We start from the raw sequence: 20,722 nt of genomic DNA on the forward strand, positions 1-20,722 counted from the left end.
GCCTAAGTGATGACTTCAAGGCCAGTCACTTAACCTAATAGAATTAGTTGCAACCACAGAGTATTGTTCTGAGATTAATGGCATCAACACTTCTGCTTTGTCTCTAGGTTGATATGGCAGCATGACATCATTATCTTTCCTTCATTAGTCCCACCAGGTTCATTGGTTAATTTGATCATTTTCTGTCTCCACAGTTCCTACGGACTATAGCTATTTGCCTGAAAGCAGTTTTATTAGAGCATCCATTGGCTTCTTCATTACAGGAGGAAAAAAAGGCAAGTGAGCATATTTCTTGAACTCTATCATACTGTCTACATGTCAAGTTTGTGCGCCCTCAGCTTGCTTCTGTAGAATTAAACAATACAAATCTGAAGGGGTGAATAATTTCTCCTGCCAGATCATCTTTGCAGTAGAGATGACTAGGAGACCAACTACACTAAGTGGTACATAAACATACACACTGTGTGTACTGTTGGAACTACCATATGTGATCTTGGGGGACATGTGGATATCTTAATCTTCCTTTTGGCCATTTCGAAAGTATAAGCGCACATTACTTTTCTTGTCAATTTCAAGTGAGTGTGACCTAAAAAGAGAAAACACATGGGTGCTGTTTGTATTCCAGGACCAGACTTGGAGGTAAGTCTTCTCCCTGAACCTTGTGTGATCACTTTGTGTTGTTGGAATCACTGGCTCTAGTTCTTAATTTTAGTTTCTGTTCTTTTTCTCTGCACCAGTTGTCCCTTTGTGATTCTTTTTTGCTGCCACACACAACCTAAAGACAGAGATTGAGTGCCTTTTGTTTATAACTGGAGTCAAAATAATGCCACATAAATTATTAAATAAATGCTCTTTAATGATACACACCTACCATTTCGTGCTATGAGGAAAAAATGGATCCGAAATGAGCATGTCATGGCTCAGGAACCAGTTTTATGTAATATTCTTTCACTGATGTGTGCTAGTTTCATTCTTCGTTGGGTTGGCTGTGTCAGTCTGGGCAAAATCAGTGCCTGTATTACAACAAGACCATCCCAGTTTTAGGGGAAAAAAAGTTTTTAAACCAATTAAAATGAAGACATCTGGAGACATCTGAAGTCATTGATTAATGAAGGTCATGGAAGGATAAAATCTCACCATTGGAAGGGACATTAAAAGTCATGTCCGTTGTCTAAGTTTCCACTGGGTACAGAAATCCCTGGAGCTTCCAGATTGTAAACTACTTTCATGGGTTGGACATTGAATTCCCTTAGTTTCTGCAGTTCTAGAAATTGTGCATAGTATTATCCTCAGGTCGCGACTTAGCATAATTTGCTTTTACATATCCTCAGTAAAAATTGGTATAAGGTTATGTCATGGTTGTACAAGATATGTCTATATATGAACATGTCATATATATAATGTGGAGTTAATTGTTTATATTGCCATAAATTAAGTGTTTTTAAAGTACAGAGATGTCTCCATTAGGAGGAAATTGAATTCTTACTAAAGGAACATCTAAAATTTCCATGCCTAGAATAATTCTAGGAACATATATTTTTGCTGTATTTTTTGTTAGTTTGCTCACTGATATCTTATAAAATTTTTAAATGATGATAGCGTGAGATATTTCCATGAAATATAAAACTCTTAAGACCAAATGAAAGACATACTCTTTTTCTTTTCTAGTGACTAAAATGTCATTTGGCTCCCTAGGTTCATATTTCTTAACAGAAATGAATTTTCTCTGAATCTTGTGGAAAATTTTGTTAAATGTAATATTTTTATGATTATGCAGTCATGGTACAACAGGAAGTATTCTGTTCTAAAACTGAAAAATCAGGTGAAATTGACATCAGAAACATTATGTAAAATCTTACTATTAAAACTATTTTAAGACAAATAAATGAAATATTTTAAAAATGCCATATTACCAGTCACATTTTTGGCATTCTCAGGTTGTGGGAGAGGGCTGCCTTCTTGTCAGGTTTACTGACTAGATTCAGAGGAAAATCCATTCAGCCTTACCCATTACTAATGATGACCCCAGAGGAGTGGAGGCCGTGGGAGGCTGACCTCCGCCTCGGAAGCCCATTTACAAAAACAAAACCAGACCCTGCTCTATGGGTCTAAATGGGATGGCCAAATACGGAGGTGTGCATGCAAACAAGTGTTTTCTTCTTCAGTATGCCCAGCTCATTTGAATTTTAATAACTCCCTTCTGAAGCAGCTTTTGAGTTTAAATGTCTGGGTGTCACTCATCAGAGCCCAGTGGCGCTGCTGATAGGAAGGATGACAACTTTGGTGAGCTCTTTAGAGGAAGAAATGGCTTGAGAGGATAAAAATCATGCTTGGCATAGGCAGAAGAGAGAAAACTTTAGGGATAGCATGGCTTCGTTGCCTCTGTATGCCATTTAGTAACTCACAAGAGGAAGAAAAATGTGATGTTATCCCTGATTCACACATATGCCAGGTTGAGATTGGATGTCATGATCTCAGTTTTAGCCAATCAGATTTGAGATAGTGAATATATTAATCTGCTTCAAATGTTTAGGGCTTTTCTCATTCTAGATACTCACTTTAGTACTCATACAACAGAACATACCATATGTTCATAGCATCTATTCCTTCATACAGGCCTACATTTTAAAACCATGCCAAACAGATAAAATTCCTTCCAATTTTAAGACTGCAGTTAATAGTTTTGAATATAACTGTTTTTTTGCTATACCCTATAACATTTTCTCTTCTTCCCTAATAGCCCCACCTTCTAGCAGATATAATATTCCTTAACCCTTGTCATCATCATAATCTATTCTATGGACATTTCTTGGCTGTGCTATGCTTAAAGTTTGCTTATAATCTAATTCTGCCTATCATGGAATTATTTTTTATCTTAAGGGCCTCTAAATTTTGACTCTGATTTTTGCTTCTTTTCTGTACATTTATTCTTTTTCCTGATTTCTGATCTTTGTTTTTTCTCAACCTCATGGCATATTCAGATTTCATCAAGATTGTACCTACTTTTTAAACAAAACACTTAAAATGTATTAAAAGTACTTAATAAAAATAATCATTTATTTTTGGTGATAACATTTAGGTATTTCTACCTAATCATTTAGGATTATTTTTCTTATCATTCTCTTGCAGGGGAATGTGACTTTCTAAGCTTTAATTTTTCTATTAGGCTTTAAAGTTTACAATAAGAAGTATTAATTCACAGAAAGTATATTTAAATCCTTGTAAGAAAGTCAGTATGAATGGCATTTCCTTCTCGATATGGATTCATTGGTCAGCGATTTAAGTGTATAAGTGTTGGGCTTGTACATATACTATCGATAGGTAGATTCTCAGTTGATCATTTTTGGATTACTAGCATGAGATATAATTGTTGATGAGTCTAGCCAAGAGAGCAGAATATAGAATAACTGATATGAGAAAGCTGTCCTATTTTTCTGATGAAATTATGGAGTTGGTTACCAAAAGTATGTTATTTTAAAGTATTTTAGTTTGGTAATAGTTTACCTATACAATTCTTTTTAAAAAGTTATTAGAAATGAATACATGTGTATAACACTAAGTTCAAAAATGGTATGAAGAAAAAGAAAGAATCCTCTTAATCTCACCACCTAGAGATAGCCTCAGTAGATATTCCAGTGTATGTCCTCTAGATGTGTGTGTGTTATATTATATTGAATCATAAAATGTATATTATTGTCTTTTTAAAAAATTTAACAAGTTTCCATGTAAATGGACATAATCACCACTCATCCCCTGAAAAGAAGGATTGAGGAAGCATGAAAAGAATCCTTGCATCACTTTCTAGACAGGTTTTAATATGATATGTTTGGGGAGTATTTAATTTCTATTTTTTGTTGTAAACATCATAAAAATATTTGAAAGGAAAAAAGTCACCAATTATCCCATGACTTTCTAACAGCTATTATCATTTAAAAATTTTACTTTTTAATTTGTTCCTGTTATGCACACACAATGTTTACATATTTACCAGTATACATAAACTTTGTATTTTTTAACTTAATATTATATTGTAAACATTTCCCTGTTTTCCATATATCTCCATAATTATCATTAAAAATGATTATCATTAATAATGATAATGACTGACTGTAGAATGTTCTGTTAAGTCGATGAATCATAACTAACCCATTTCCCTATAGATCATTTAAAATGTTTCCATTATAGAGAACATCCTTGTGCATATAGCTTTCCTTAGGATAAACTGTCAGCAATTTATTAGTGGCCAAGAGTCTGAGGATTTGATGACTACAGAGATGGCATGGCCTCACTGCTCTTCAAAAGGACTGTAGCAGATTTCAGTACCTTGCCCCTGTCTGAGTATCATAGTACAGCAGCATATCATAGAGGTTAAAAGCATGGGAGGCAGACTGCCTGGGTTCATACCCCACTTATACTGCCTGCTGGCTATGTCACTTCAGGCAAGCTACTTAAGTCTGTAATCCTCAATTGCTTCTGTAAAGTGGAGAAAATAATTGAATCTTCTTTCTAGAGTTTTTTGTAAGGATTATGAGTTTATGAGCCATCCTCAGGCTGACGAGCTCGTTGTGAAGACAGAATATAAAACATGGACCTTCAATCACAGTGAATGCAGCTCTGGGTGCCGGGATAGTCAAAGGTGTTGGCAAGGAGAGGAAAGGAAGGCACACTGGCACAACTTCCAATCAGGCAAGAACAGCAATGGAAGTGAAGGCACTTGAGGAAGCTCAGGTTGGGAATTCTCTGTGTCTTTCTGCCTGTGTCCTTTTTTGCATCCCTGCATCCCTGGTGGTGACACTCTGGTGTCTGCCACAGGCAGGGGAAACCTTCAGTTCAGGAGGCAAGAAGTCAGAAGTCAAGGCGTTGGTAGGGTGGGTTCTTTCTGGGGGCTCTGAACGAGAATCTGTTCCACACTTTTCTCACAGCTTCACTTTATGTAACAGTGCTTAGGAAACAAAGAATAAACCCTTTCTAGTTATCATATTACAAAGCAAACCATCAGATAGATAAAACAAATGACTACAATAAAAGCCAAGCAGGTATAAAATGATACTTTAAGACTACTTGAATTTGCATTCATTGTCAGAAGGAATGAACATTTTTGTATGTATTTACTATTTGAGATGTTGTTTCTTTTTTTTTTATTAAATGTTAGATGTGCTTTAAATTTTATTTTACTTTTTATTTTAAAATAATTTAAAACTTACCAAAAAGTGAAAACAGCCAGATCATTTCTATATTCCTTTCACCCAGAGACCCTCTTCAAGTTTCCATGACAGCCCAAAAGCCAACAAGAATTTAATCCAGAATGTCACACTTGTCATCTCTTTGGTCCCCTTCAGTCTGGAACATTGCCTCGGTTGTTCTGTCTTTCATGACTTTAACATGTTTTAGGATTAGAAGCCAGTTGTTTTACAGAGCACTTTTCTGTTTGGGTTTGCCTGGTGTTCCTCACATGAGAGGTCAGTCACCTTTGGCAAGAATGTTACAGCCATGGAGGCCTGCTCTGCTCACTGCATCCCTTCGGGTGGTACATGATGTCTGTCTTCCTCCACCAAAGTGATGCTAACTTTGATCACTTGGATAAGGTGATCTCTTCCAGGTGTCTCCTCATTAAAGTTCCTCCTTTCCTTTTATCGTCAAGAAATAGTTTATGTGGAGATATTTTGAGACTTTATGAATATCCCATTTTCATCCTACTTTCACCCATTAGTTTGGGTACCCATTAATGTTTTCTTGACTGAGTTATTACTCTGATGATTGCCAATAGGTGATTCTTAAAATTCCATTATCCCATTTACACTTTTTGGTAGGCTTTCTTCTGAAAGGAAAAGCTGCCTCCTTCCCTCCCTCCCTCTTCCATCCTTCCTTCTTTCCTTGCTTCCTTTCTTTTTCTTTCTTCCTTTCAATATGGACTGCTGAACTCCTATTATTCAATTATTTATTATTCAGCTATTCATTATTTTGATCCTCAAATTGTTCCAGACTAGATCAGTAAGAGCCTCTTTAAGTTGACTCTTGTGTCCTTTTGAGATAACCTTATCATTCTTTGAGTACCTCCTTTTCTTTGTGGCACACAAAGATGTTCTAGGTTCATCTTGTGTTATCCTCAGCCTTGTAATAGCCAGGTAACTCAAGTTTCTTCTCGTGGAGAAAGATATTTAGAAGCCAAGATCTTGGGTACAAATTACTGCGTTGCTACTTGTGCTAATCACTGCTCCTAGGCCCTTTCAGTGGACAGTTAGGAAATTCTCTCTTTCTCTCCTTTCCCTCTCTCCCTCCCTCCCTCCCTCTCCTCTTTCTCTCTCACACATTGTCTATATTTATTCTTATATCTAGCTATATATATTGAAAAACTTGAGTTCACATCAATATCTCCAATTCAACATCACAGGCTTCCTTCTGCATTTCCTTCTTCTCATTTGTAACTTTCTTCTCTGACTTTAAGAAACCTGACTCCCGTTATTCTCAAAGTATTTGCCACAGTCCTGCTAAAGCTGCCTTCCTCTCTCCCAGGTCCTGATTTCCACTGAGCAGCCACCCTGCTTGGCAGCCTTCCTGGTGCTAAGGGGCTCAGGGATGTTTTTGTTTCTGATAACACTGGATGATATTGAAGTACTTGGTCCTAAGAAAGAACATCCTACCAACTCTTAGTATCTGACTGACATATTGGAATCATCAACTGTTTTCAACAGCTGTCTTGATTATAGAGTGGTTTCTGGCAAGGGGCTAAGCATCTGTTAATCTCTCAAAATATGTCATGCTGTCATTATGTCTACCTGTGTTTTCTAAGGACTTTGTCTAGAAAAATTCGACTCATCCTTTCCATCTTGTTTTAAACATCCTTTCGTCAGTGGAGGATAAGACAGGATTCCCTGATGTTCCCAGATTAGTGTAGATTTCTTATGTGATACTTTATGTTTTTCATAGTACTTTACATATGTGAAATTATTTGCGTAATTATTTGTGATTCTTTGTTTAAAGTCTGTCTTTCCCATTAGACTGTAATTTCCTCAAGGGCAGGAAGAACATGTGGGTTTTATCCTAAATGCTTAGTACAGAGTACTTGGCATGTATTAGTTTTCAAGTATTTGTTGATCTACCACTTTAAACATATATATATATATATATATGTGTGTGTGTGTGTGTAATCATATAATATATATATTATATATGTGTATATACATATATTGCTTCTAAACAACGCTAATGATGGAGAAGGTAAAGACATATCCACACCATACAAGCGACATGCTGGTGATGGGGAACAGACACACCAGTGGCTGTTAGCCTACTTGTTACAAGACTTTTCCTATAGGAGTTACACATGTGCATTGTGGCATTGAGATCTGATCCTTTTTGTAGCCAGAGTATGTGTGATAATGGGTCCTGTTGTAATGCATTATGTTCGGATATGCCATTTATATCAGGGTTCTTTGAGGCTGTCAACTGGATGAGGGATTTAAAGCAACTTTGTACCGGATTTTAAGACATCTGGATCCTTTTAACAAGTACTGTTAGGTCTTCTCAGGTCCAAATCCATTGTCTATAAAGCATTCCAGTATTTCTTTTTGTCTAAGGCACTTGGGTGAAAGATAGAGCACTGTAATAAGGGAACTGATCATTCCCATAGCCTAGATTTGGATTCTTGTGTCCAATGCTTAAAGATCTCTGAGGAGGGAACCATGTGACTCTGTTCTCCCATTTTGGGACTCCCTCTCTCTCCATACCTCCCTGCAAATGCTTAGAACTACCAGGTATTTTCTCCATTCCTAACAGCTGCTATAATTTCTTTCATTCCAGTTAGTTTCAGAATTAGTTCCCTGCAAATATAGTGGAAAATTTTGTGTGATTCTAGCTATGCTAGTCCATACTGATTCTCTGCTTTTTTAAAAAGTGGGAAATGTATTGCATTATAGCACTTACTTGATTTTCGCCCCTGTGCTCCATTTTACAAGTTCTCCTTGTTTCTGACACTTGCTTGTATATTAATTAGGTCAGTTCTAAAGAGTATGGAAGCAACATGTAAAGTGTTTAGATAGTAAAGTGCAGTTACTGGTGAAAGTTCTGTTGTCCTGTCAAGAGAGAGCTTGTTGTCTAAGCAATAAAAGATCTAGAAAATGGCCATATTTTACGTTGGGTCCTGGTATTAGAGGACAGGTTGAATGTCTTTCCTGATTCTCTAGATCCTCTGGAAACTGCAAGTTTTCTGTAGTGAATTCTATAGAAGGACCTGGAATATAATTTTATATAGTTTTAAAAACACTTGATCTGAGAAAAAAATTTAACAGAAATCTGCTTATGAATTAAAGATTTACAATATAGAATTGGATTTATGTCCTTAATAGGAGTGAAGAGTAATTCTTTTTTTTTTTTTTTTTTTTTTTTTTTAGAATAATAAGCTTTTCCTACCTGGTAATGGCATTTCTAGAATATAGAACATTCTTTTTATAAATTTATTTATTTATTTATGTTTGGCTGTGTTGGGTCTTCGTTGCAGTGTGAGGGCTTCTCATTGCAGTGGCTTCTCTTGTTGTGGAGCCCGAGCTCTAGGCACACAGGCTTCAGTAGTTGTGGCTCGTGGGCTCTAGAGCGCAGGCTCAGTAGTTGTGGTGCACAGGCTTAGTTGCTCCGTTGCATGTGGGATCGTCCCGGACCAGGGTTCGAACCCGTGTCCCCTGCATTGGCAGGCGGATTCTTAACCACTGCACCACCAGGGAAGCCCAGTGAAGAGTAATTCTATGTCCAGATATTTACTATACTATCTGCCAGTTCATTAGGCTATTTCTATGAATCGTGAGCCAAAAGGCCCCCCAAGAGCAGCTTAAATTTTGTTGTCGTTGTTTTGTGAAATCAAAGACTCCAATTTGCAGCCAACTTTGTGTGTGGACAGCTGCCACATGTGGATAATCAGTATAGAGTTATGTGAATACCCAACCAGTTAATTCCTATCATAGCATTTTTATTTTTATCACACCTGATTTTTCCTTGTCTGTTTGTCCTGTCACTAGAGTACAAGCTCCTTGAGCATGGTGACCTCTTCTGCCTGTTCAACACTGTCTCCACTGTCTGGTAGCTAATAGATACTCAGTTGAATAAATGAATGTGTTTAAGAATATATTTACTTTTTTGGTCAGAGATTCTTCTACTTGTAATAGCAATGGTTAACTCCCTGATAATATTTCCTATAATCCTAGTACTACATCACAAGGTGGAATAGAAATAAAGCATCAGTTACTGGTAACACAGCATAGAAGAGTGGCAGGTGTGTTGAGCTTTTAACATTTTCAAAAAGCAAAAAAGTGTTGGTTGGAGGGTAGAGAAACAGCACTGGAAGGCACACAACTAGTTTTATTATACTTTCCCAAGTTGGCAGATGCAAAGGTACAGAGGTAGGTTTGTTGGTGGCTACCTAAGAAAATATGCTGATTCTTGAGATAGCTGTAGAAACACCAGAGAAAGGCCTGCATTAGAAGTATGGGTTTACTAGTCATCAACGCATAAGTAGTCTGTGAAATTATGAGTAAATGAGTTTAGGCAGTGATAGCAATTATGTTAGGGTGCTTTTTATTACAGAAAACAATGACTCGCTTCAAGTGACTCAGTATTTACTGCAAGGATTCACAGGTTTCCCAGAAATCTAAGGACAGAAACTATTCTCAACCCTCAGAGTATCAGGAGCAGAAAGATACCAGGCATCAAGACTTTATCTTGCTTTCTGTCTACCTGCCCAGGGCTGCACTGTATCGATCTCTTCCATGGATTCTGCTTTTCTCATCAAAGACTGCTTCATCCCTTTCTCTTCTTCTCGTGCTTGTGTGTGTGAGTGTGTGTGTGTGTCTGTGTGTGTGTGGTAAAATACACATAACATAAAATTTATCATTTTAACCATTTTAAAGTGTACAATTCAGTGGCGTTTAGTACATTCACAATATTAGGCCACTGTCTAGTTCCAGAACATTTTCATCACCCCAAAAGGAAACCTTGTACTCCCTGAGCAGTTGCTTCCATTCCCCCATTTCCCCCAGCCCCTAACAGCCAAAATCTGCTTTCTGTCTCTGTGGATTTGCCTATTCTGCATATTTCATTTAAATGGCATCATATGCCATATGGCCTTTTGTGATGGGCTTCTTTCGCTTAGCATAATGTTGTCAGCGTTCATCCATGTTGTGGCAAGTATCAATATTTAGTTCCTTTTTTATGACTGAATAAGATTCCAGTGCACGGATATGCATTTTATTTATCCATTCGTCAGTTCATGGGCATTTGGGTTGTTTCTACCTTTTGGCCATTATGAGTGGTGCTGCTATGGAGATTTGTGTACAAGTTTTTGTTTGAATACCAGTTTTCAATTCTTTTGGGTATGTATCTAGGGGTGGAATTGCTCGGTCATATAGTAATTCCATATAATTTTTTGAGGAAGTGCCAAACGGTTTTTCCACAGTGGCTGCACCATTTTATATTCCCACTAGCAATGTATGAGGGTTCCAATTCCTCCACATCCTTGCCAACATTTGTTCCTTCTCCATTATTATTATTATCATTATTATTATCATCCTATTGAATGTGAAGTGATCACTTGGTTTTGATTTGTGTTTCCCTAATGACTAATGAGGTTAAGCATCTTCAACTACTTGTTGGTATATCTTCTTCGGAGAATTATCTGTTCAAGTCCTTTGATCATTTTAAAAATTAGATTGTCTTTTTGTTGTCGAACTGTAAGAATTATTTGTGTATTATAGATACTGGACCCTTATCATATATACAATTTGCAAATGTTTTATTGCATTCTCTAGGTTGTCTTATCAATTTGTTGATAATATCCTTGGACAGACAAGTTTTTAACACTGACAAAGTCCAATTCATCTTTTTTCCTTTTGTTGCTCATATTTTTGGTCATACCTAAGAATACATTGCCAAATCAAAGGTCATGAAGACTTACCTCTATGTTTTCTTCTAAGAGTTTTACAGTTTAATTATTATATTGTCATTGACCCATTTTAAGTTAAGTTTTGTATGTGGTGTTAGGTAGGGATCCAGCTTCATTATTTACACCTGGATACCTAGTTGTCCCAGCACCATTTGTTGAAGAGACCCTTCTTTCTCCTATTGAGTGGTCTTAGGACCCTTGTCAAAAATCAATTGGCCATAAATGTTTGGGTTTATTTCTGGCCTCCCAATTCTATTCCATTTGTTATATGTCTATCCTTATATTTGCCAGTACCACACTGTTTTGATTATTGTAGCTCTGTAGTAAGTTTTGAAATTGGTATGTGTGAGTCCTTTAAATTTTCCTTTTTCAAGATTGTTTTGACTATTTGGGCCCCCTTGCAATTTCATATAAATTTGAGATTCAACTTTTCCATTTCTGCAAAAATGTTTGTTGAAATTTTGATAGATATTGTGTTGAATCTGTAGATAGCTTTGAGTAGTATCATCTTAACAATATTAAATATTCCAATCCATGAACTCAAGATGTCTTTCCATTTATTTAGATTTTCTTTTACTTCCTTCAGCAATGTTTTGTACTTTCAGTGTGTGTGTCTTTTACCTTGGTTAAATTTATTTCCCGATATTTTATTCTTTTGGGTACTATTGCATGTGGAATTGTTTCTTAATTTCCTTTTCAGATTATTCATTGCTGGGATATAGAAACACAACTAATTTTTGCTTGTTGATCTTATACCCTGTAACTTTACTAACTTCTCTTTTTCTGTGTATAGGATCATGTCATCTGTAAACAGAGATAGCTTTACTTTTTCCTTTCCAATCTGGATGTCTTTTATTTCTTTTTCTTGCCTAATGGCTCTGGCTAGAACATCCAATACAAAGTGGTGACAGTGAGCATCCTTGTCTTGTTCCTGATTGTAGAGGAAAAGATTACAGTCTTGCACCATTGAATATGATTTTCACTGTGGGTTTTTTCACAAATGTGCTTTATCATATTAAGATAATTCCATTCTATTCCTAATTTTCTGAGTATTTTTTTGTCATGAAAGAATGTTGGATTTTATCAAAAGCTCTCTGTGTCAGTTGAGATGATCATATGTTTTTCCTCCCTTCATTATGTTAATGTGGTATATATTGCATTGATTGATTTTCTTATGTTGTATAAAACTTTTATTCCTGGGATAAATCCTGCGTGGTCATCATGTATAGTCCTTTTAATATGCCCTTGGATTCAGTTTACTAGTGTTTTGTTGAGAATTTACACATCTATATACGAAACAAGGAGTGGTTTGTAGTTTTCTTTTATTGTGTTGTCTTCATCTAGCTTTGGTATCAGGCTAATGCTGGTCCCATAGAATGAGCTAAGAAGTATTCCCTCCTCTTCTGTTTTTTGGAAGAAACTGAGAAGGATTGGTGTTAGTTCTTCTTTAAGTGTTTGGTAGAATTCACCAGGAAAACCGTCTGGTTCTGAACTTTTCTTTGTTGGGAGGTCTTTGATTACTGATTCAGTCTCTTTACTTGTTATAGGTCTGTTCATATTTTCTATTTGTTCCTGAGTCGGTTTTGGTAATTTGTGTGTTTTTAGGAATTTGTCCATTTCATCTAGATTATCCAGTTTGTTACATACAACTTTTTCATAGTTTTCTCTTATAATCCTTTTTATTTCTGTAAGGTTGATAGAAATGTCATCACTTTCATTTCTAATCTTAGTTACTTGCATCTTCCTTCCCAATCGGTATATCTGTTATTTAATTTTCTTGTCTTATTGTGTAAGCTAGGTCTTCCAATATAATATTGAAATGCTATGGTGAGAAGAAACATCCTTGCCTTGTTCCTAATCCTAGTTTTTCATCAATAAGTATGATGTTAGCTGTTTTTTACAACAGATATGCTTTATCTAGTTGATGAAGTTTATTTTTTTTATAGATATGCTTTATCCAGTTGAGGAAGTTCCCCTCTATTTCTAGTTTACTGAGAGTTTTTATCATGAATGGGTGCTGGATTTTGTTAAATGCTTTTTCTGCATTTATTGATATATATTCATATGATTTTTCTTCTTTAGTCTACTGATGTGATAGATTACATTAATTGATTTTCAAATGTTGAACCAGCCTTGCATACCTGGGATAAGTTCTACTTGGTTGTGGTGTATAAATTCTTTTTATACATTGTTGGATTTAATTTGCTAATATTTTCTTAAAGATTTTTGCATCTATGTTCATAAGAAATATCTGTAGTTTTCTTATGTCTTAGTCTGGTTTTGCTATTAGGGTAATGCCATCCTCATGGAATGAGTTAGGTAATATTCCCTCTGCTTTTATCTTCTGAAAGAGATTAAAGAGAATTGGTATAATTTCTTCTTTAAATGTTTGGTAGAGTTCACCAGTGAACCCATCTGGGCCTGTTGCTTTCTCTTTTGGAAGGTTATTAATTATTGATTCAGTTTTTAAATAGATGTAGTTCTGTTCAGATTGTCTGTATCTTCTTGTATGAATTTTGGCAGATTGTGTCTTTCAAAGAATTGGTTCATTTCATCTAGGTTATCAAATTTGTGGGCATAGATCTGTCCACACAGAGCCTCCAGCATTGCATCAATTGTAGTTCAGATTTTCTTACCCTAGCACTGTTCCTGCAGCATCCACTCATGAGTCTGTGCTCTGATAAGCCATGACTCCCTGTATTCATCTGTCTGTCTCTCTAGTCTTGGAGGCAGCAGTTTGCCCTGTGTTCTTCCCTTTCTTAAGGATCCAAGAAGAGTTGTTGATTCTTCAGTCTGTTCAGCTTTTTACTTTTATACCAGAGTGGTAACTTCCAAGCTCCTTACATGCAGAACTGGAAACCAAAAGTCTCTCCTTTTTTTAAAAAACTGTTTTTAAATTATAAAAAACATATAACATAAACTTTACCATCATAACCATTTTTAAGTATACATTTATATAGTGTTAAGTATATTCACATCATTGTTAAACTAATCTCCAGAACTTTTTCATCTTGCAAAACTGAAACTTTGTACCCACTAAGCAATAATACCTACCCTTTCCCCCTTCCCTGACCCATGGTAACCACGATTCTACTTTCTATATCTATTAATTTGACTATTTTAGATGCCAGGTATAAGTGGAATCATATAGTATTGTCTTTTTGTGACTGATTTATCTCACTTAGCAGTGTCCTCAAGGTTGAGGACATGTAGCATATAACAGGATTTCTTTTCTTTTTAAAGTTGAATACTGTTCCATTCTGTGTATGGAACATTCTGTGTATATCACATTTTGTTTATCCATTTTTCCATCAATGGACATTTGGGTTGCTCTTGACTATTGTGAATAGTACTGCTACAGAGGAGCTGAACCAAGACGGCAGAGTAGAAGGACGTGCTCTCACTCCCTCTTGTGAGAACACCAGAATCACAACTAGCTGCTGGACAATCATTGACAGGAAGACACTGGAACTCACCAGAAAAGATACCCCACATCCAAAGACAAAGGAGAAGCCACAATGAGACAGTAGGAGGGGCGCAATCACAGCAAAATCAAATCCCATAACTAATGGGTGGGTGACTTACAGACTGGCGAACACTTATACCACAGAAATCCACCCACTGGAGTGAAGGTTATGAGCCCCACGTCAGGCTTCCCCACATGGGTGTCTGGCAACGGGAGGAGGAATTCCTAGAGAATCAGGCTTTGAAGTCTAGTGGGATTTGTTTGCAGGACTTCAACAGGACTGGGGGAAACAGAGACTCCACTCTTGGAGGGCACACACAAACTAGTGTGCGCATCGGGAACCAGGCGAAGGAGCAGTGAACCCAGAGGAGACTGAACCAGACCTCCCTGCGAGTGTTGGAGGGTCTCCTGCAGAGGCGGGGTGGAGGTGGGGGCTGTGGCTCACTGCGGGGACAAGAACAGTGGCAGCAGAAGTTCTGGGAAGTCCCTGTCATCTAGATTATCCAGTTTGTCACTCCTTGGTGTGAACCCTCCCAGAGTCTGCCATTAGTTCCACCAAAGAGCCCAGGTAGGCCCCAGTGTTGGGTTGCCTCAGGCCAAACAACCAACAGGGAGGGAACCCAGCCCCGCCCATCAGCAGTCAAGCGGATTAAAGTTTTACCGAGCTGTGCCCACCAGAGCAACACCCAGCTCAACCCACCACCAGTCTCTCCCATCAGGAAACCTACACAAGCCTCTTAGATAGCCTCATCCACCAGAGGGCAGACAGCAGAAGCAAGAAGAACTACAATCCTGCAGCCTGTGGAACAAAAACCACATTCACAGAAAGATAGACAAGATGAAAAGGCAGAGGGCTATGTACCAGATGAAGGAACAAGATAAAACCCCAGAAAAACAACTAAATGAAGTGGAGATAGGCAACCTTCCAGAAAAAGAATTCAGAATAATGATAGTGAAGATGATCCAGGACCCCGGAAAAACAATGGAGGCAAAGATCAAGAAGATGCAAGAAATGTTTAACAAAGACCTAGAAAAATTAAAGAACAAGCAAACAGAGATAAACAATACAATAACGGAAATGAAAACTACACTAGAAGGAATCAATAGCAGAATAACTGCAGCAGAATGGATGAGTGACCTGGAAGGCAGAATGGTAGAATTCACTGCTGCAGAACAGAATAAAGAAAAAAGAATGAAAAGAAATGAAGACAGCCTAAGAGTCCTCTGGGACAACATTAAATGCAACAACATTCACGTTATAGGGGTCCCAGAAGGAGAAGAGAGAGAGAAAGGACCCGAGAAAATATTTGAAGAAATTATAGTCGAAAACTTCCCTAACATGGGAAAGGAGATAGCCACCGAAGTCCAGGAAGCCCAGAGAGTCCCATACAGGATAAACCCAAGGAGAAACATGCCGAGATACATAGTAATCAAATTGGCAAAAATTAAAGACAAAGAAAAATTATTGAAAGCAGCAAGGGAAAAACAACAAATAACATACAAGGGAACTCCCATAAGGTTAACAGCTGATTTCTCAGCAGAAACTCTACAAGCCAGAAGGGAGTGGCATGATATACTTAAAGTGATGAAAGGGAAGAACATACAGCCAAGATTACTCTACCTGGCAAGGATCTCATTCAGATTCGATGGAGAAATCAAAAGCTTTACAGACAAGCAAAAGCTAAGAGAATTCAGCACCACCAAACCAGCTCTACAACAAATGCTAAAGGAACTTCTCTAAGTGGGAAACACAAGAGAAGAAAAGGACCTACAAAAACAAACCCAAAACAATTAAGAAAATGGTCATAGGAACATACATATCGATAATTACCTTAAACGTGAATGGATTAAATGCTCCAACCAAAAGACACAGGCTTGCTGAATGGATACAAAAACAAGACCCATATATATGCTGTCTACAAGAGACCCACTTCAGACCTAGGGACACATACAGACTGAAAGTGAGGGGATGGAAAAAGATATTCCATGCAAATGGAAATCAAAAGAAAGCTGGAGTAGCAATACTCATTTCAGATAAAATAGACTTTAAAGTAAAGAATGTTACAGGAGGCAAGGAAAGACACTACATAATGATCAAGGAATCAATCCAAGAAGAAGATATAACAATTATAAATATATATGCACCCAACATAGGACCACCTCAATACATAATGCAACTGCTAACAACTGTAAAAGAGGAAATCGACAGTAACACAATAATAGTGGGGTACTTTAACACCTCACTTACACCAATGGACACATCATCCAAAATGAAAATAAATAAGGAAACAGAAGCTTTAAATGACACAATAGATGATGGATTTAATTGATATTTATAGGCCATTCCATCCAAAACAGCAGATTACAGTTTCTTCTCAAGTTTGCATGGAACATTCTCCAGGATAGATCACATCTTGGGTCACAAATCAAGCCTCAGTAAATTTAAGAAAATAGAAATCATATCAAACATCTTTTCTGACCACAATGCTATGAGATTAGAAATGAATTACAGGGGAAAAGTAAAAAACACAAACACGTGGACGCTAAACACTTTGTTACTAAATAACCAAGAGATCACTGAAGAAATCAAGAGGAAATAAAAAAATACCGAGAGACAAATGACAGTGAACACATGACAATCCAAAACCTGTGGGATGCAGCAAAAGCAGTTCTAAGAGGAAAGTTTATAGCTATAAAAGCCTACCTCAAGAAACAAGAAAATTCTCAAATAAATAATCTAAGTTGGGGGGTGGGGGGATGAATTAGGCGATTGGGATTGACATGTATACACTGATGTGTATTAAACTGATGACTAATAATAACCTGCTGTATAAAAAAAAAAAGGTACTAATAGGGAAGGACTCTAAGACACATCAATAAGTGAGAAAAATAAGGTGTAGTAGAACGGAGAGTTATAATATGCTTTATTTGCCTAAAAAATAAGAATGATTTTTCTGCTTTTTGAACTATGTGAATAAATTATTATATAATTTTGAAAACGAAACAAAAAAAATAAACTGTTTTACTGTCAAAAAATAAAATAGTACTGCTACAAACTTGGGCATGCAAATATCTCATCAAAACTCTACTTTCAGTTCTTTTGGAAGTGGGATTGCTAGGTCATAAGGTAGGCCTATTTTTAATTTTTTTGAGGACCCATCATACTGTTTTCCATAACAGTTCTATTTTATAATCCCACCAGAAGTTCACAAGGGTTCCAATTTCTCTACATCCTCACCAACACATTTTTTTAAAAAAATAGTAGCCATCCTAATGGCCATGAGGTGATATCTTATTGTGGTTTTGATTTGCATTTCTCTGATGATTAGTAATGTTGAACATCTTTTCGTATCTTTGTTGCCATTTGTGTACCATCTTTGGGAAAATGTCTTCAAACTCTTTGCCCATTTTTATATGTTTCTCCTTTTCCCTTTCCCTGTGCTTCTCCTTTCTTGACTGTTTGACCTTTTATTGACTCTGCTTCTGGTTCTGCTTCTCCCTGTTTTTCAACTTCTACTAATTGTTCTACTTTTCTTGCTGACTCTGCATGTGCTTCTCCGTTTTCCTATGCTCCTCCTTTTTGTAGCTGTTTTTCCTTTTGCTGACTCTGACCTCCCTCTGCTTCTCCCTTTTTCAGAGTCTGCTGATTCTGTTACTTTTTCTGCCTCTGCTTCTCCTTTCTGTGGCTGTTTTTCCTTTTGCAGACCCTGCCCCCGCTCCTCCTTCCCCACTTTTCAGGGTCTGCAGATTCTGCTGCTTTTTCTGCCTCTGCTTTTCCTCTTCCTGTGCTTCTCCTTTCTACAGCTGTTTTTCCTTTTGCTGACTCTCCACTTACTTCTCCTTCCCTGTTTTCAGCATCTGCTGATACTTCTACTTTTCTACTGCTTTTTCTGACTCTGCTTCTCCTTTCTCCTGTGCTTTTCCTTTTTCCATGCTTCTTATTTCTGCAGCTCTTTTTTCTTTTGCTGACTCTGCCCCTACTTCTGCTTCTGCACTTTTCAGGGTCTCCAGGTCAGCTGCTTTTTCTGCTTCTGCTTCTCCTTTTTTCCTGTGCTTCTCCTTTTTCCTGTGCTTCTCCTTCTCCCGTGCTTTTCCTTTCTGCAGCTGTTTTTTCCTTTTGCTGACTCTGCCCCCATCTCTGCTTTCCCCTGTTTCAGTGTCTGCTGCTGCTGCTTTATCTGCTGATTCCACCCCTGCTTTTCCTTTTCCCGCTGATGCTTTTCCTTTTGCTGATTCTGCTTCTCTTTCTGCTAATGCTGATTTCCCTTCTGCTGCTTATGTTGATCCTGCTGCTGCAGTTACTTCTCCTTCTTGGTCTGCTACTTTTTCATACATCATTTCTGACCTCCTTGTAACTTCACTTCTATATGGCCCTCAATGGCTACTCCAACCCTGGCTTCACCTTATGGCTGCACTTAGAACTGCTAGAGTGTCTCATTTTTTTCAATTTCAAATTACCTCCCACCTGAAAAATAAAAAATAAAAAGAAAAGAACATGGTGCTTTATAACAGATAACTGGTTAACCTATGGATTAGCTGTTATATCCGGTGCTCACCTGTGGAGCAGTCAGCCATGGTACAGGCTGAGGAGAAGAAGAAGCAGGGATCACATGGGACAGAATGTACCATTTAGAGCCACAGGGACTGAAGGTAAACAATTCTCCTGAGAAGGAGATGGACCTGAGTGGTAGTGATTGTCTCCTTTTCTAGAAGTGGATTAAGGAGTGAGTGAGCAATAAGGCAATAACGTAGAGTAAGTTACTCTTTGTAGGAAGCTCGATGAAAAGACATGAGAGAACATGGAAGAGAGTTAAGTAGCAATGTGGAATACTCCTATCCAGGCAAGAGGGAAAGACTGGAGACAAATAAGAGAGAGAAGAACAGAGGGAGCAAAGTTTCTAGCAAGTGAGAATTGAAAGGTTGAACACAATTGAAGCTGTGATACCAAATCCTTTGAAACTAGTAGAAAGGAGGGAAAGTTGGCATGTTCCAGTTTCATGATGCTGTTGAAGTATTTTATTATTTTTTTCCTTTCTGTTGTAGGTCCTGAATCTGTGCCTCCTTCCCTTCTCAAAGTTGTGATGAAACCCATAGCAACTGTTGGAGAAAGCTACCAGTATCCTCCTGTGAACTGGGCTGCACTCCTCTCTCCACTTATGAGGCTAAACTTTGGTAAATATCATGTTTTTAGGTCTTCAGACTCTGCTTTTAGGATGTGACCTGAATAGAAAATTGTGTGTCACAATTGGTAGTGACTGGATGGATGTCTGGGTACTTGAGGTTTGTCTTCTTGGATGGGACAGCTGGGTTACTTTCATTGAGTCACTTTCTAAATAGCTGAGGGGGAGGGGAAGGAGGTTTGAAGACACAGACCAGATGCACTCATCAAAACAATACTCGACTGAGATGGTGCATGTCGCTGGGCGTGTGGTGCAGGTCCCAGAAAGCCTGGTTTGATGGTTATCAGGCTGCATTTTCAGAACTCCAGGTTTCAAGGAAATGCCCTATGGGATGCTGTATTAGTTTGCTATTACTGCTGTAACAAATTACCACAGACTTAGTGGCTTGAAACAACACAAATTTATTATCTTATAGTTCTGTAGGTCAGAAGTCCAACATGGTTTTCACTGGGCTAAGATCAAGATATCAGCAGAACAGCATTCCTTCCTAGTTGCCCAGGGGAGTGATGTGGCCTGAATGTTTGTGTTCCCTGAAAATTCATATGTTGAGAACCTAAACCTCAATGTGATGGTATTAGAGGGTGGGGCCTTTGAGGGTGATTAGGTAATGAGGGTGGAGCCCTCATGAATGGGATTAGTGCCCTTATAAAAGAGGCCCCACAGAGCTCCCCAGTTCCCTTCCACAATGTGAGGACACAGCAAGAAATCAGCAGTCTGCAACCTAGAAAAGGGCTTTCACCGGAACCCAACCATGTTGGCACCCTGGTCTTGGACTTCCAGCCATTGGAACTGTGAGAAATAAATTCCTGTTGTTTATAAACTACCCAGTCTGTAGTGTTTTGTTATAACAGTCCAAACAGACTAAGACAGGGAGAATCCATTCCCCTTCCTTTTCCAGCTTCTAGAGGATGCCCATACTCCTTGGCTTGTGGCCCCCTTTCTCCATCTTCAAAGCAAACAACAGAGGGCTGAAGACCTCTCATGCTGTCATCTTTCTGGTTCTCTGAAGACAGGAAAGGTTTTCCATATTTAAGGATTCATGTGATTAATGGGTCTATTTCAGTAATCGAGGATAATCTCCTTATCTCAAGGTCTTTAACCTTAATCACATCTGCAAAGTTCCTCTGCCATACAAGAGAACATATTCAC

The 20,722-nt window shown here is 37.8% G+C and overlaps 1 protein-coding gene across 1 annotated transcript in view; it reads left to right on the forward strand.

Annotated features, from left to right (window-relative positions):
- Nucleotides 1-20,722, forward strand: part of LOC112407024 (focadhesin-like) — a 223,269-nt gene that overhangs the window by 190,592 nt on the left and 11,955 nt on the right. Inside the window, 2 exon segments of the mRNA XM_024756153.1 lie at nucleotides 195-275; nucleotides 19,437-19,565. Of these exon segments, the coding sequence (XP_024611921.1) occupies nucleotides 195-275; nucleotides 19,437-19,565 (210 nt within the window).

The sequence above is a fragment of the Neophocaena asiaeorientalis genome, unplaced genomic scaffold, assembly GCF_003031525.2.
Source record: "Neophocaena asiaeorientalis asiaeorientalis breed wild unplaced genomic scaffold, Neophocaena_asiaeorientalis_V1.1 scaffold1013, whole genome shotgun sequence".
Lineage (NCBI taxonomy): Eukaryota > Metazoa > Chordata > Mammalia > Artiodactyla > Phocoenidae > Neophocaena > Neophocaena asiaeorientalis.